The sequence below is a fragment of the Perognathus longimembris genome, chromosome 1 (assembly GCF_023159225.1).
Source record: "Perognathus longimembris pacificus isolate PPM17 chromosome 1, ASM2315922v1, whole genome shotgun sequence".
NCBI classification, from domain to species: domain Eukaryota; kingdom Metazoa; phylum Chordata; class Mammalia; order Rodentia; family Heteromyidae; genus Perognathus; species Perognathus longimembris.
This window is the reverse complement of record NC_063161.1, coordinates 4,380,710-4,395,904: the sequence shown is the minus strand read 5'-3', so window position 1 is coordinate 4,395,904 and position 15,195 is coordinate 4,380,710. Positions and strand designations below refer to the sequence as shown.

At 65.7% G+C, this 15,195-nt stretch overlaps 1 protein-coding gene across 2 annotated transcripts in view; it reads right to left on the bottom strand.

The window, feature by feature from the left end:
- Positions 1 to 5,151: 5,151 nt before the first annotated feature.
- Scube1 (signal peptide, CUB domain and EGF like domain containing 1) overlaps positions 5,152 to 15,195 on the bottom strand; it is a 77,065-nt gene continuing 67,021 nt past the window's right edge. For both annotated transcript variants that reach the window (XM_048354183.1, XM_048354191.1), the window contains 12 exons: positions 11,898 to 12,017; positions 11,525 to 11,629; positions 10,776 to 10,898; positions 9,702 to 9,839; positions 8,925 to 9,128; positions 8,578 to 8,739; positions 7,982 to 8,149; positions 7,374 to 7,535; positions 6,625 to 6,822; positions 6,168 to 6,320; positions 5,837 to 5,916; positions 5,152 to 5,331 (listed from right to left, as the gene is read on the bottom strand). In XM_048354183.1, the coding sequence (XP_048210140.1) occupies positions 5,179 to 5,331; positions 5,837 to 5,916; positions 6,168 to 6,320; positions 6,625 to 6,822; positions 7,374 to 7,535; positions 7,982 to 8,149; positions 8,578 to 8,739; positions 8,925 to 9,128; positions 9,702 to 9,839; positions 10,776 to 10,898; positions 11,525 to 11,629; positions 11,898 to 12,017 (1,766 nt within the window). In that variant the 3' untranslated portion in view covers positions 5,152 to 5,178. The remainder of the gene's footprint in view (positions 5,332 to 5,836; positions 5,917 to 6,167; positions 6,321 to 6,624; positions 6,823 to 7,373; positions 7,536 to 7,981; positions 8,150 to 8,577; positions 8,740 to 8,924; positions 9,129 to 9,701; positions 9,840 to 10,775; positions 10,899 to 11,524; positions 11,630 to 11,897; positions 12,018 to 15,195) is intronic.

Here is a 15,195-nt window from a genome sequence, read left to right as displayed (position 1 = left end):
CCCTCACTAGCCGTCCCTATTCTGAGCATTTCGAATGGCCTTCTTTTACTTGGCATGATGTTCTCAAGATTCATCATCTAGAAGTAGAGACCTGTACTTCATTTATATGGCCGAACAATATTCCATTTTGCCCATGTATCAGGTGATAGACGTGTGGGGGTCCCTCTCCCCGTCTTCCCCTGTACTGGGGCTGGAACTCGGTCTTAAGGTTTCACTTGGCTTTTTAGCTCATGGCCGGAGTACCACTTGATCAAGCCACACCCCCCACACCCCCCACTTCTGGCTTTTTGGTGGTTAATTGGAGATAAAAGCCTCTCAAGATTTTTCTGCTCTGAACTTTGATCTTCAGAATCTCAGCGTCCCAAGTAGCCACGGATTGCAGGTGTGACTTAAGCAGCACCTGTCAGGTTTTCCTTTTCCCGGTTATTATGAGCAATGATTCTGTCAAGATAAATGTATATAAGTTTTAGTGCAATGGACTATCAGTTTCCCGGGGGGTGTATACCAAGGATTGGAATTGCTGGGTCATACGCTAACTCTTAAGTTTTGTTTGTTTTTGTTGCCAGTCCAGGGCCTTGAACTCAGGGCCTGAGCGCTGTCCCTGGCTTCTTTTTGCTCAAGGCTAGCACTCTGCCACTTGAGCCACAGCACCACTTCCAGCTTTTGCTATATATGTGGTGCTGAGGAATCATATATACAAGGCGAGCACTTTACCACTAGGCTGTATTCCCAGCCTGTCTTTTTCACTTTCTTGATAGTTCTTTTGAAGCACAAGTGTGTGTGTGTGTGTGTGTGTGTGTGTATGTGACAATACTGGGGCTTGAACTAGGGGCTGCTTTTACTGAAAAGCAGTGACTCCTTCCTTGCGCCCCTGAGTTCACTGAGCTGGCTTTCCAGCCTCCGTCTGTCTCCTCTACCCTTGGCCTCTGTCTGGCAATCGCCTTGGGTTTCGGGAAGGCCAGAACTGAGAGACAACACCTTTACCAAGAGGGACTGAAACTACCAAGGAAGCGAGCAGCACGGTGTGCAGGACAACTGCCCTAGCGAGCACAACGGCCTAGGCGCGTAGGCTGCACCAGGGGCAGGAGTAATCAATCACCTGGGGTGGGGGTGGGGGTAGCAATAACAATGGTGCAGAACCAGATCTGCGATAATCATCAGCTAGATCACGCTTGGACTAGGACTGTGTAATTATGCATACCCAAAGCCCAACTCTCCCCCTATTCAAACCCAAATCTCAGGCTGGGATGTAGCTTAGTGGTGAAGTGTTTGCCTAGCGAGCAAGCATGAAGTCCTGGGTTTGATTCCCCTACACACACACACACACACACACACACACACACACACACACACAGCGACAACAACAAAACGTCTGCCAGACCCTTAGTCTCATGTTTATTACCTGAAAATGACATCGTGTGTTACTTTGGGATCCCAGACTCCCCGAGTCTCTGTAAGCATGACATCCAGATCGAAGCCCTGATATGAAAGAGCACCCCGGGTTTCTCACATCAGTTATGAGGAGGGGCGGGAGGGAGCGCGACCTTTGGGTCACTTTGGGAACACGCCTGCTCCCTTGCAGGTCCCAGACTCGTGCCTCACACCTTTTCCTTTTTTCTCCTTCCGGGTCAAGTTGCCTTCCCCCTCCCCCCGGCCATGACCTCTTATGAGGAAAGCGCAAGGTTTAGGTTCCGCTCTTGGTTATGATTAACGCGGCGTTCACATAGTTCGTGGCGGTGCCTCTGGAGGTGCGTGGTGGGCAGAACGAAGCTTTGAGTATCCGCGCACGCCTGGCTGTGCTGGGCTGGGTGGCTGTCGCCTCGTGCCCGGGCAGATGGCGCTTGGCAGAGGGCAGGGAGAAGGCAGTGGCCCTCCGTGGCCCGTGGCTGACCCTGCAGAGCCCCTGCGCTTCTGCAGTGAGGACCAAAGCCCTTGGCGCCGGCGTGCTTCCTCCGTGCTCTGCCCACCGGCAGGAGCCTTCCTCCCCCCCCCATCCCCCGGGCAGACGGATCAGCCGTGGCGGGCAGTGCCGGTGAGCCCTCCACCCTTCCAGGCTGCCCGGCGGATGTTCCGTCCAAGTGTGGATTAGTCAGTGCTTTCCGGACCCATCCTGCTCCGCCAAGGGGTGGAGGGGCTGGGCTCCCTGCCCCGCGTGCCACCTGCCCGCCCGGAGCCCACCCGCCACGCAGGACGGATGCCCGCGCGGGTGCCCTCGTGCAAAGGGTTGAGACCAGCACCTGACACACCCTGCCCGGCAGCACCGCCCCGAGTCAACGCCGGCTCCCCCGGCCCCGGTGCGGATCTTTGGTGAGGCAGAGGGCCCGTGACCAGGCCGGCTGCGTTTGCCAGGCTTGGGCTGGGACGGGAGCAGCTAGCGAGCCTTCCAGCACTGGAAGTCAGACGTGAGTGGGGGCAGAGGCTCAGCCGTGTCCCCGTCGACCTCTTGTTCTTCCGAGGAGCCTAGTGCAAAGTAGGAGCTCAGTAAAGCTCGGCTGAGTCACTCAACGCTTCAGTGCCTTCTTTTTCTGCGAGGGGATGGAGGCTCGGGAATAGCTTTCAGCTTTGCGGATGTCGACTGCAGACTGCTGTCCAGGCCAGGGCCTCCTGCTGTGGAGAAGCCCGGGGTGGGGGGGGGGGCTGCGGCCCCCCGAAGCTCTGAGGGCTCAGAGGCGGCCAAGAGGACCCTGTAGGGCTGCTGAGCCGGGCCTCCGGGCCATTGCTTTCAGGCACGGTTTAGTTTGTGGATTTCACCTGCAGGTCTTCAACTGATCGATGGCGGAAGAGAAAGCTGGCCAAAGCCGCCTCCACCTTTGCCCCGTGCCTGGGCCTCTGTGGGTCTGCGGTCACCGAAGTGCGGGAGGAGCCAGACGAGACTGTCCCTGCAGGCCCCCGGCCCACGCGGGCTGTGTGGGGGTCCCGAAGTGTGCGCGCCCCGCACACCCGCCCCCCCCCGTGGCTGCGTCAGCTGGGCTGGGCTGGGTGGAGACGCAGGAAGCGAGTCCGGCTCCTCTGGGTGGCTCCATGCAGCCCCGAGCCAGGAGGTGCCAGGAGCAGGGGACAGAAAGGCCGTCCAGGCCCCTCTGACGTCTCCTCCTGGGGGCGGGGCAGAGGCGACTTGGGCTTCCATTTCCTTCTCACGGAGGAACTTGGGGGCCCCCGGGCCCTGGCCAGGCCTTGCTGGGAGGCCGGGCCGCTTGCCTCTGGCACACGCTGCGATGCCGGCGTGGTTTCCCTCTTGGCTGCTCCAGCCCCGCACTTCTGTCCTCGGTGCCCATCCTTCTTTGGGCCCCACACACAGACCCCCCCCCCCCGACTGGACTTGGTGTCCGCTCCAGGTCCTCCTTCCGCTCCGTGAGGCGCTGGCATGGCGTCCGTCCTGCCGCCACCGGCCCCAGCAACCTTCGGGCTGCGATGTGATTCATCGCTCAGGGAGACCCCGGCCCCACCTGCCCCGGAGGGGCTGGGCCGTGGCTGCCCCGGCCTGGGCTGCAGGCTCCCCAAGGCTGCGGGGTGGTGGGGGGGAGGGGGGTCTCTCCCACGCGTCCTGCCCGGGCGGGGTGGGCCCCTGTGCCTCGTGGACACGGGCGCTCTGGAGCTGGGAGCCACGGGGAGTCGTGGCCGGCAGAGCGCAGAGCTCTTTCTGGTCCTCTTTGGTTTGTGGAAGGCTGAAGAACCCCGCGAGCAGAGTCCTGGGGCGAGCGTGCTCCCTGGGGTGCAGTTCGGCCACCTTCCTCCGGCGGCTGCGGCTGTTCCCGGCTCCCAGGCCCCCGGCCAGCTGCCCGGCTCTGCGCTCAGCCCGGGTCACAGGCGGCCAGCGTGCCTGCTTCTCCAGCCGGCGCCCCTTCTTGGCCCCCACCATCCTGCGTCCATGTCCCACGGGTCCCTCGTCACGACCCCCGGCTGCCCCCATGGGGTCTTCTCCCCGGAGAGCTCTGGTGAAGGGGGGCCTCCCTGGCCCCCCAGGCCGCGGTGGCTGGAGCCTGGTCTGGGGGACCCGGGGCTGGCCTTCCTGGGGAGCACAGAGGGAAGGAGGAAAGCAGGACGGGCTTCCGGGAACCACGGCCAACGGGGGCAGCGAGGCCGGGCTCCCCCTGCCGCCCCCACAGACTCGGGGCACGGGGGGAGGGGGGCGCGATGGCGGGGAGGCGCTCCTGGGTTCCAGCTCCGGGCAGCCCGTCAGTACGGCGTGCCGTCCGCGTGTCTTCGGCCCTCCCAGGCCACGCGTGTTTCTCTCTCGGCGCTCTTCCCGTCAGCCCTGCCGCTGGGGGTCGGGCAGCCGGGAGTCAACGCCATCTCTCGTCGTCCAGTGTTCCTTGGAAGGCTGGCTATCCGTCTACCCGACGGGCACGGGGCGTTTCCTGGGCGCATCTCGGCCTTGCAGGCCCCGGGGCGCTCGGCCGCCTTCCTGCCCAGCCCCCCCCCCCCCGCCTCCCTCACCCCTTCTCTTCTTTTTTCTTCTTTAAAGAGACTCCGAGGCACGGGGGGGGGGGGGAGCCAGGCCTCTGGACCAGGCTCCAGCACGACATCCCAGATGGCAAGATCCACTCCACACAGCGCGTGTCGTGGGGAGGGGCTGTGCGCCCCGGTCCCAGATGACACACAGTCCTGGCCCCCCCTGCCCCCCCCACAGGCAGAGGGAGCAGGTCTGTCCTTCGGGGGTCTGCAGCAGTGATTGGTATTGACAGTCGCTAAAGAGAAACTTCCTAGAGTACCACCCACGAATAGAAGTATATATATATTATGTATATATTTATATAGAGACAGGAACGTCCTACGGAGGGGGAGCACAAGCCCACAGTCTCCTCCCCTAGCAGCTGTGTCCTCAGAGCCCTACGACACAGTCAGGGCCCCCCCGGACACCCCGCCTTCCCGCTGCCGGCTTCCTGGGTGGGTGACCACGGCCACGCCTCCAGGGAGCAATCAGCTTGGCCAGGTCCACTCTCCTGAACCCTCGGGCCCGGGGTGCAGACGGTGGGCGGAGCCTGCTGCCCACACGGTGCCCGGGAAGGGGCGCAGAGAGGCGAAGGGAGGGCGGAGGTTGCGGGAGGCAGCGTCTCCCACGGCGGCGGTGGCCACGCGCCGGCGGTGAGCGGCGGTCCCGGGCGGCCTGGGGGTGCTGCGGTGGACGGGGGGGGGGGGGGGGGGGGTCCCGCCGGCCCCCGCGGGGCAGCTCGGGGGCTATTTGTAGGGCCGCAGGAAGCGGGACACTTTGGAGCGCAGCAGCTTGATGAAGGAGCGAGGGAACATCTCCTTCGACTCCTGCGCCGTGTACTTGAAGTAGTTCTGGGGGTGCGCCAGCACGTCAAACAGGGCCTTGATCAGCTTCTTGTCCTGCCGGGCACCGAGAGGCCAGGGCCGGGGTGAGGGCTGGGCCCTGCTCACTCCGCCCCTCCGGGGGGTGGGCGGGGACCTGGCCGGGAGGGGTGGGGGGGCTCCCGAGCCCCAATCTCCTCTTGGCCATCAACGGTCTTGGGGGTTGAGCAGTAGAATTGGCCCTTTCTGCAGTGCCAGGGATCAAACCCAGCCCCTCGCTAGGCGGGTGCTCTTCCACGGAGCTACAGCCTAGCCCCACGAGGCTGGTGTGAAGGAGACTCTTAGCTTTACCTCTTGGGGTTCCGACAATATTTTATATATATAAAAAAATGCTTGGTTCAAAAGGCCATGGGGGGGGGCGGGCTGTGCCCCGGGGAGATTGGGGGGGTGTCCGTTCCCAGGGGACAGAGGTGAGGAGAAGGCTCTCGGGGGTCCCTGCGTGAGAGCACAGCAGCCGGAGGCTGAGCTGGGTCTCCCGTGCCCGGCCGGCCGGGTCGCGGGAAAGCCCTTCCCCTCCACGCACCTTCAAGATCTCCTGGTGATTCTCGGAGGCGTACAGACGCCCGTCGCGGACGATGTCCTCGATCAGTTGCTGGTAGTCCTCTGGAGGCCGGGGAGCAGGGAGGGAGAGGAGGGCCGGGGGCTGGAGACCCGCCCGCTCCACCTCTGCCCTCCCCAGCAACCCGACACGGCCGGGTGCCGCTCTGCCCCGGGGTGGGGGGGGAGGGGTCCCCTCGGCCCCCTCCGCCCTCCTGGTGGCCCAGCCGCCCCTGTCACCGCCTGGGCGGGCTCTCCCACGGGAGCCCGTGCCAAAGCCCGCAGCGACCACGGTCCCCCGGCCCCGCGGGACTCACCGTCGTAGGTGACGTACGGCACTTGGAAGCCTTTGCCGCTGTTGCCCTCGTTGGACTTGAACTGGATCCAGAGCTTGCGGGAGCGCGAGGTGAAGGCGATGGGCCTCTCGTACGTCTGGCAGGTCTCGTAGGTGGTGACCGACGTGGGCGAGGCTGCGGAGGACACGGACACGCCACAGCTGCCTCGCCGCCGCCTCCCGCCTGGGCCCGGCCCCCGGCCCTGCGCCTCCCTGCCCCGCCCCGCCCTGAGCCCGCCTCCACCTGTCCTGGTGGCCCCCTTCCCGGGGGGGTGCGGGGTGACCCCTCTGACCCCCAAGCCTCGGCGGGAGCGAGGACCGGGAGGCGGGCCCGGGTCACGCGTGGCGGGCGGCGGCGGGCCGGTGCCGGGGCCGATTCCCAGGGTGAGGGTTAACCCTCAGCTTTCCGGATCTTTCTTCCTCCCGGGGCCGGGACGTACCGCTCTTCCTCATGACCAGGACGTCGCCACACTCGTCCTCGATGGGCAGGAAGATCTCGGGGACCACGATGAGGATCCTGCGCTTGGGGGGAGGGGCGATGTGCCACACGCACTCGGCGTTGGCCGGGTAGTCGCCGGGGTAGTTGGGGGACTCGATGTAGCCCGTGTAGTCTCCGAGTTCACCGCCGCAGTGCTGGTCTGTGGGCACCGGGGCCCGAGGGCCTGGTCAGACTCGGCCGGAGGGGGGTCCTGGCTGGACGGCCCGCGAGGGCCCAGAAGGGACTGGCAGGCGCTCCGGTGCCCGCCCCTGCCCGGCCCCGGCCGCTCCTGCGGGGCTGCTCTTCGGGCTCGTGTCTCTGTGCCTGCCCTGTCCCTCGCCGCCCTCCTAGCCCTGTGCACCAGCCAAGCCCGGCTCCCGCTTCCCGTCGTTTCGGGGTCCGGGTGCGGGGCCCCCCCGCTGTAGCCGAGGTGGCTCGTGGAGCCTGGTGGAGCTTCAGGGCTGGCACCCCGGGGGGCTGTCCCCTTAGCCAGCCGGCCTTCGAGACGCAGGGCCTGGACCACGGGGCTCAGCGCACCGGGCGGCCCTTCCCCGCCCCCGGGCTCCAAGTGGGCGTGGGATCCACGGGGCAGAGGTGACCCGTGGGGGCCGGGGGGGCCCTCCCCGCACGCGAGGCCGGGCTGAGGGCTGTCCTCGGCCTGCCCCCGCCCTCCGCCCTCCCGGCCTCTCACCCGCGGGGGAGGGCACCTACTTTTGCAGTGTGTGACGTTGGTGGAGCCGTCGAAGTCGGTGCTGGTGTTGCCTGGACAGGCGACGCAGTGGTTCTGGCCAAACTCGGGCTGGTAGGTGCCCACGGGGCAGCGGATGCAGCGGTGGGTGGTGGTGTTGTAGTGGTGCCCGGGGGAGCAGTGCACTGCGGGCAGGGGGCGCTGGTGAGCAGGGGTACCACGCGTGGGGAGGCCCATCCCAGCGCAGGTCCACAGCCTTGCCCGCCCAATCGCCTTCCCGACCCGCGCTCTCCCGCTCGGGGTGGCGGGGCAGCCCCCCTCCCCCCGCCAGGCAGGAGCAGGAGGACCGAGGGCTCCTGCGGGAGGATGGGGAGGGCTCGGCCTGCACAGGGCTGGCTCCAACAGCACAGGCTCACAGAGGGAGGAAGTGGGGTGACTGGGGGGACTCGAGCAGGAAGTGGATGGGGAGGGGGACCAGCGTGGAGCCTCCTCCCTCCCTCCCTCCTCGTAGACTGGGGTCCTCCGGGGCTCAGCCAGCGTGGAGCAGGGCCGGTCCCCCCAGTCCCTGAGGCTGCACTGAGCGCGGGGGGTGGTGGTGGGGGGCCCTCGGGGGGCCGGCGGGCCTCCTCACCTTTGGCCTCGCAGTCCTGGAAGGAGGTGCCGCCCGCGTGCTTGGTGAGCAGCCCCCCTCCGCAGGGGAAGCAGCGGGTGCGCCCCGGCTCGGGCTGGTACGAGCCCACGGGGCAGGCCTGGCAGGGCTTGAAGCCGGTGGCCGAGAAGAAGCCTGGCGAGCACTGGCCTGGAAGGGAGGGGTCGCGGGTCAGGTGGGGGGGGGGGACGCCCAGGCCCCGCTCCCCGACCTCCTTCCGCCTCGACAAGTCAGCCGGGGTGCGCGGAAGGGGCCGACACGGCAGCCGGGGCGACGAGAGGCCAGGGAGGCGCGGGGCGAGCGAGCCCGCAAGAAGCCCAGCATCCGCTCCGCGAGGCGTGGATTCGGGGTGCTCTCCGCGAGCCTCAGCCCCTCCCGCAGTCCTCGGTGCCCGGAAGGCCCCGGTGCCGAGGGGCGGGGGGGTGGGGGTGCAGTTCTCCCTCAGGGGCGGCTGATGGGAAGCGGGTGGGGGGGAGGGGCGGTACACCGCCTCTGCTTGGGGTGGGGGGGTCCTTGGGAGGGGCGGGCCCCCGATCTGCGCCCATCGTGTTCCCCTCCCCTCTCCCGGCCCCCCTCACCTCCACACTCGGACACGTTGCGGGCCCCAGGCAGGCCCGGCCCGTCGCTGCTGGGGCACGGGGTGCAGCCGAGCTGGCCCTCCGTGTCCTGGTAGGTCCCCGACGGGCACGGCACGCACTGGCTGGGCTCCCCGCGGAAGGAGGTGCCCGGCCCGCACGCCACTGGGGAGGCGGAGCGGAGAGACGGTGAGGGACACGGGCCGGGGGCCGTCCCCCGAGAGCCCCGAGCGCCTGGACTCCCCAGCCCCCCTCCCCCCCGCAGGCCTCGGTGCCCGTCCCTCCGGGGCCCGTCTCCGGGGGCCACACTGCAGGAGGCGCGCAGGCCGGGGAAGCCCGGGCGGACTCACCGCACTCGCCGTCGCGGAGCACCTGGCCTGGCCCGCACGCCGCCGGCCCCTCCGGGGCCTTGGCCGGCCGCTGCGCCACCTCGTACTCCGTGCCCGAGATCTGCACGTAGAACTGCTGCCGGCCGATGGACTTGCGCAGCGTTTTGATGGCGGCCTGCAGGCTCTGCTCCGCCCGCTTCCGCACACAGTCGGCCTCGCAGGTGTCTGCGGGGGGGGGGGGGGGGGGGAGGGAGAGCGTCTCTGCCTCTCCTCTCGGGGGAGGCCTCTGCTTGTCACCCCCCCCACCCGCCCCGCCCCGTCTCACTGGCCGACGGGGGAGGGAGCTGTGTGTGTGCATGTGTGTGTGTGCGTGTGTGTGTCTCCCACAGCTGGGAACGCTGCTAGGGCCGGGGCCGGGGCCCTTCTGCTTCTCGGGTCCCGGCCCAGGGCCTGACACAGGACTAGGCTGGCAGACGGTGGGTGGCTGAGAGGAGACAGCGGGCATAGACACAGGCGGGCCTCGCGGTCCCTCCCGGAAGCCAGGCGAAAGGCCATGGCTGGCCGCTCCTGTGGCTGTGTCCGTCTTCCCTCTGGCCCCAGAAAGGTGGTGGAGGGCACGGCCCCGGCCGTGCCCAGGGCTCTTCTCCCCCCCATTGTCCATGGACTGCCCGCTCCATCCACCCTGGGCCTTGGCCTGCCAGGGAGTGCCCTCTCCTCCCCGGGGGGGCGGCCCCCGTCTCTGGTGTCTGTGGCCTGCGTGGGAGTCCCCAGGGGCTCACGAGCAGAGCCACTGCGTACCGGAGGTCTCGTCCGTCTTCACCCCCACCTCGAACTCCGCCGTGATGTGGGACACCTCCTTGGACGGGGACTGGCGGCCCCGCCGCCTCTTCCTGGAGGAGTCACACTTGAGGGTCACCAGAGTCACCTGGCAGTTGTCTGGATGACGAAGGGAACGCTGTGACAGCGGGCCCGCGCAGGGCGCCCACCGCCCACCCGCACAGAGGCCGCCTGCCGCCGGTTTCCTGTCTGCCGTGAGGTGACCAGCCTCACCACGGGCCCCACGGACACGGAGGAGCCCTGAGCCACCGTCCTCCTCCCTCCCTTGCGCTGTGTGTGTCGGGTATTTTGTTGCCCCTCCCACTGTAAGGGTCCCTCCAGGACCAGTTTGTTCATGGACACCGAGGAGGACGCCAGGGCCGGCCGGCTGGGGGACACGGAGGCCCTCGGAGGGCCAGGGCCGGCTCACAGGTTCAGGGCCGAGGCCCAGGCCCTGCCCTCCTGTGGAGAGCCTTCCACCCGACCACTGGGGGGGGGGGCCGTGTGTGTAGTTCAGGGCCCGCTGGGGTTTGGCCGGTGGAGACACCCCCTTGGAGACTTCTTACTCCTGACTAAGCCCGCAGAGTGCTGGGGGGTTTGCCAGCGTTAGGGGAGCACAGGGAACCACAGCGGGAAGCCCCCCCCCCCAACCCCGTGTGGGCCTTCTCCCCAAGCTTGTTCCGGGCCATCCCCCCAGCCTGTAAGCCTCCCGTCAGGACTCCGGGCCACGTGAAAAGTCCTTGCTGCTGGAACTCCGGGTGCCGCACAGACCTGGCCCGCGGGGACCCTGGGAGCCTGGCTTCTCACTCAAAGGCTGGCCTTCCTCCCAGACACCGTCTGCAGGGCCCCGGGGGGGGGGGGGCTCCTTGGGCTAAAGGGCCGCGGTGGTGGGACACGGGAAGGCCACTATGCGTGGGAACCCAGCCCTGCTGGAACCCAGGCCGCGGCCTGGCGGGGCTGCGGACTCCTCCACCCTTCCTCTCTGTCCCTGGCAGGGGGGAGACCGGGGCGCGGACCCGGCAGCCCAGGCCCGGGCTGGCGGGTCCGGGGACTCACCCAGCAGCGGCTGACTCTGGCTCTGGGCCTCCTTGGCTCGCTCCCGGCTGCGGGGCCGGAGCTGACACCTGGCGTCTCTGATCTTGAAGCGGGCCTTCTGCTTGATGGGAGCGCTGGGGGCATCTGGGGAAAGCCAAGAATCCCCCCCAGATGGCGGCCTGTCCCGCGGGTGATGAGGTGGTGGGGGGGCGGGGGCTGCCAGGAGGCGGGGGGCTGGGGCTTGGTGTGGCCACTCTGTCTACACAGCCCTCCCGGGGTGTGTGTGTGGGGGGGGGGGGGTTCCTCCCTGCCGCGGTTCTTTCTCTCCAGGCAAGGCCTGAAGAATATGCACACACAGACGGAGGGTCGGAGGCAAGGCCAGGGCCACCCAGGCGGGGGTCTCCACGGGCAGAGAGGGGCTGAAATGCCAGAGACACACAGCATCGCAGATCCCCTCCCCATCCAGCCCGCCGGCACGGAGCCCGTGGTGCACGCAGGGGTGCACGCGCCGGCGCCCGGCCCTCGAGGGAGGGCCTGTCTTGGATGGGGACTGTGCCCGGCCCGGGCACGGCCCGAGGGCAGCTGTGCCACGCAGAGCCCGAGACAGTGGGATTTCTGTCCCTGGGCCGGGGCTTGGCCGCAGCCTGCTGGCTGCCGGGCCTTGGCCCTGCCTCCTCCCCAGGACACTCAGGCCAAGCCAGCGGCGCGCGCCGGCTGCCGGCCCGGGGACGCTCCCCGCGTGTGTGCCACCCGGACGGGCCCGGCGGTACCTGAGCAGCTGGGCCCGGCGCCAGAGACGGTGCCGTTGCGCTTTGGTTGTGCCTTGCCCTGGAGACCCGGAAGGCCGCAGCTCAGGACGTAGCTGTTTTCTGCATCTGTAAGGAGGGGGGGGGGAGGCAGGCCTGGGGACTCGCCCTTCCAGAGACCCCCCATCCCCGAGGGCTCCGCGGGCTCGCTGAGTGAGATGAGGGGCAGGACCGACCCCTGGACCCGTTTGTAAAGGTCTGGTGCGAAGGATCCCGGAGAGCCGGGCAGCAGCAGGGCAGCCGCGAGCCCGCCATTTGCCGGGTCCCCGTGAGCCCCAGGGAAGAGGCTCCGCCCCACCCCACCCCGACCCATCCTTCCCGGACAGTCTGGGGTTACCTGGCACAAACAGAGTGTGGGCCGGGCAGGACAGGAAGCAGCTCTCCACGCCTCCCACCTTGCTGCACGCCAGATGGGCCTGGGCAGGGGGCTGGGCGCGAGCAAGGCACCTGCCCATCTCTGAGGAGAACAGAGACAGCCTGAGAGAGGCCAGCGGGCGGGGACCCCAGCCCGAGACGTGCGTGGGTCCCCCCACTCCTCCCTGTCCCGGGGGAAAGGTGCTGGGTGATGGCAGAATCCACGCCCGTCTGTTCACGGGGAATGCTGGGCCCCGACAACTAGCTGGCTTTCCCTCTTCTCCCCGACACTGCCCGGCCATCTGCAAGGTCACGGCCGTGCCCCGCAGGTGGCTGGGTGCATCTGAGAAAGGGAAGGTGACTCCCGGGTGTGGGCGGGCGGGGGAATGGGGAGGAGGGGGTGCGGGAGGAAGGGATGACCCAAAGCGGCTCTAGGTCCTCTCTAGAGAGCGGGCAGAATCCTCACTCTCCTGGGAGACTGGCCGTCCTGCGGACGCCGGAGCTCCCGTGCGGATGGCCGACCCCGAGGGCCTGGCTCTGAAAGCCAGCGGACCAGAGCAGCTCCCGCTCCGAGCCGTCAACAGACGGCCGCCCCAGAGACCGGGCCGCCAGGCGCGAACCACGCGCCCAGACACGGTCCTCCCCGCGGCCTCTGCGCGCCCGAGCGGGCGGGGACCCGCCCTCCTTCCCGAGGCTTAGGTACGGGCAGGAATCCGCCCAGCTCCTTTCAGAACCCTCAACTTCCCCAGCATCCAGAGCCTGTGCGCATGAGCGCTCCGTGCTCCCCCACATCCAGAGCCTGTGTGCATGAGCTCTCCGTGCGCCCCCACATCCAGAGCCTGTCCTAATGAGCTCTCCGTGCTCCCCCAGAGTCCAGAGCCTGTACTAATGAGCTCTCCGTGCTCCCCAGTGTTCAGCGCCTGTACTGAGCTCTCCGTGCTCCCCAGTGTTCAGCGCCTGTCCTAATAAGCTCTCCGTGCTCCCCCAGCATCCAGCACATGTCCTAATAAGCTCTCTGTGCTCCCCCAGAGTCCAGAGCCTGTCCTAATGAGCTCTCCGTGCTCCCCAGTGCCCAGCGCCTGTACTAATGAGCTCTCCGTGCTCCCCCAGAGTCCAGAGCCTGTGCTAATGAGCTCTCCGTGCTCCCCCAGAGTCCAGAGCCTGTGCTAATGAGCTCTCCGTGCTCCCCAGTGTCCAGCGTCTGTCCTAATGAGCTCTCTGTGCTCCCAGCACCCACCCTGTGTGCCTGGGTCTCTACCGGTGAGGTCCTGAGGTCACTCCACCATCAAGGTCTTGGATTGGAGAACAAAAAGTCAAAAGCAGCAGATGACTACGAGAAGGAGAAGATTTAAACACCCAGCTGAGCATAATTTTCATCAAAAATAGCCTTAGGAGAGCTCTAAAAATGGGAAAAGTTGCATCTAGAAGCCTTTCCCTTACAGAAAAAAGAAAATTGGATCAAGGTTTGAAAATTGTACACAAAGTAAATAGAACTTTGTTGTTGACTTCAAGCATAGAATTTATACTTGCAAACACTATTTCTGAGTAGCCCCAAAGCCAGAATACAGGGAGTCTTGTCCTTTCTGGAAAGAATTTGAAATTGAGGATTTAGTAGAAAAAATAAATGGCAATGGGAAGCTGTCAACTTGAATTACCTTTGACATGCGACTGAGAAAGCAAGTAATCTAGAGATAAATAAACAGACTTCGCCCTGGTGCTCCAGAGGAAAACATCTGGCCCCTACATACAGGACCCGCACGCCCAGGCAACCCTGCCCCCACAGAGAGCACCCATGGGCAGGTGGGGAACGGAGCGACTGGCTCCCACACCCCCCTGGACCCCCTTGGGTCCCCAGGGGAACGGCCACCACACAGCCTTGCTCACGTGGGGCCTCCTGGAGGGAGCCGGCCCGCTCTGCCAGGGGCTCTGAGGGTGCTGAGCACCGACCACCCTTGCCTGGGCCACCGCTCAGGCTGTTTGCGGCCAGAATCTGCCATCCTATCTCTCCAAGAGCAGGCTGGCTTCCGTCCACCCGAAGAAACAATGAAGGGGAGAGGGCTGGTGTGTTGGCACACACCAGTGATCCCAGCGACTTGGGAGAGGGAGGTAGGGATTGCAGTCCGAAGCCGGCTCCGGAGAGAAGCGGGAGATTCTACCTGAAAAATCACTAAAGTGAAGAGTGCCGAGGGAGTGACTCTCCGCGGGCAGAAGGCCTGTGGAGCGAGTGTAGCTGATTACACACACCACCGCTGCCACGCCAGCCAACGTCCCAGCTTCCTCTGCCTCTGGACCCCCCGAGCTACCCCCATGGGACGGGAGAGAGCTCGGCGCTGCTCCCGTGCGCCCCAGAGTTCCCAGCACGCCTCAGCCGGCCGGCGAGGGAAGCCAGCAGGTCAGCATTCGCTCCAGGACTGCGGGGGAAGCGTACAGGGCCCAGAGCCTTAATATACCTACATCACACGGGATTCAAGGAGAGAAGCCCTGGGGCCAGGCTTCCCCAGCCTCGGCAGAACACCCGGCACGGAGCCCGGGCAGAGACCAGGTTGAGCAGGGGCAGAGCCCCTCCCCCCCCCCCCCCCCGCCACCCGCCTGCAGCTGGGCTGCCCCAGCCTTGCTAGGCGAGCCCAGCTGTCTTTGGATCTTGAGGGTTTTCCTTTCAGGATGACCCTGCTGTCTGTTTTCTACTCGTCATGAGTGGAGCGTGGTGTCTGGTTCTTTCCTTCTGACCCCCACATTGAACATGTCTCCTGCCCTCTTCCGAAGGCAAAACTGAGCCAGGGGCTGGCACGGAGCACCTCCTATCTGGAACCCACGCTTGGTGGATGCTGTGTAGTCAGTGGGACTCGTAAATGAACACATCCTAAAAGCCACATGGAAATTCAAAGGGTGTCAGCAACGGCCCAGCTGATCTTGAACGTGAAATAGGAAGTCGGAAGAGTCACATTTCCTGGTCCTGGTTTAACAACTTACTGTAAAGCTATAATAATTCAGACAGCGAGTATTAGCCAGGGCTCAAAGAGACCAAGGGGGCAGAGTCAGTGATCCAAAAGTAAGCCCACACATTTATGCCCAACTAATTTTGACAACGATACTGAGGCAAAGAATAATCTTTTCGACTAACGATGCATTGACAATCGGCCAGCTATGTGTAAAAAAAAAGAGTAAGCCAAACCTCATCTCACTCATATTTTTTTTTTAAACAACTATCTGAAAATCGCTAGGCACAGGGGGCTCACACCGGTATTCCTAGCTACCCAGGAAGCTGAGATCTGAAGATTGCT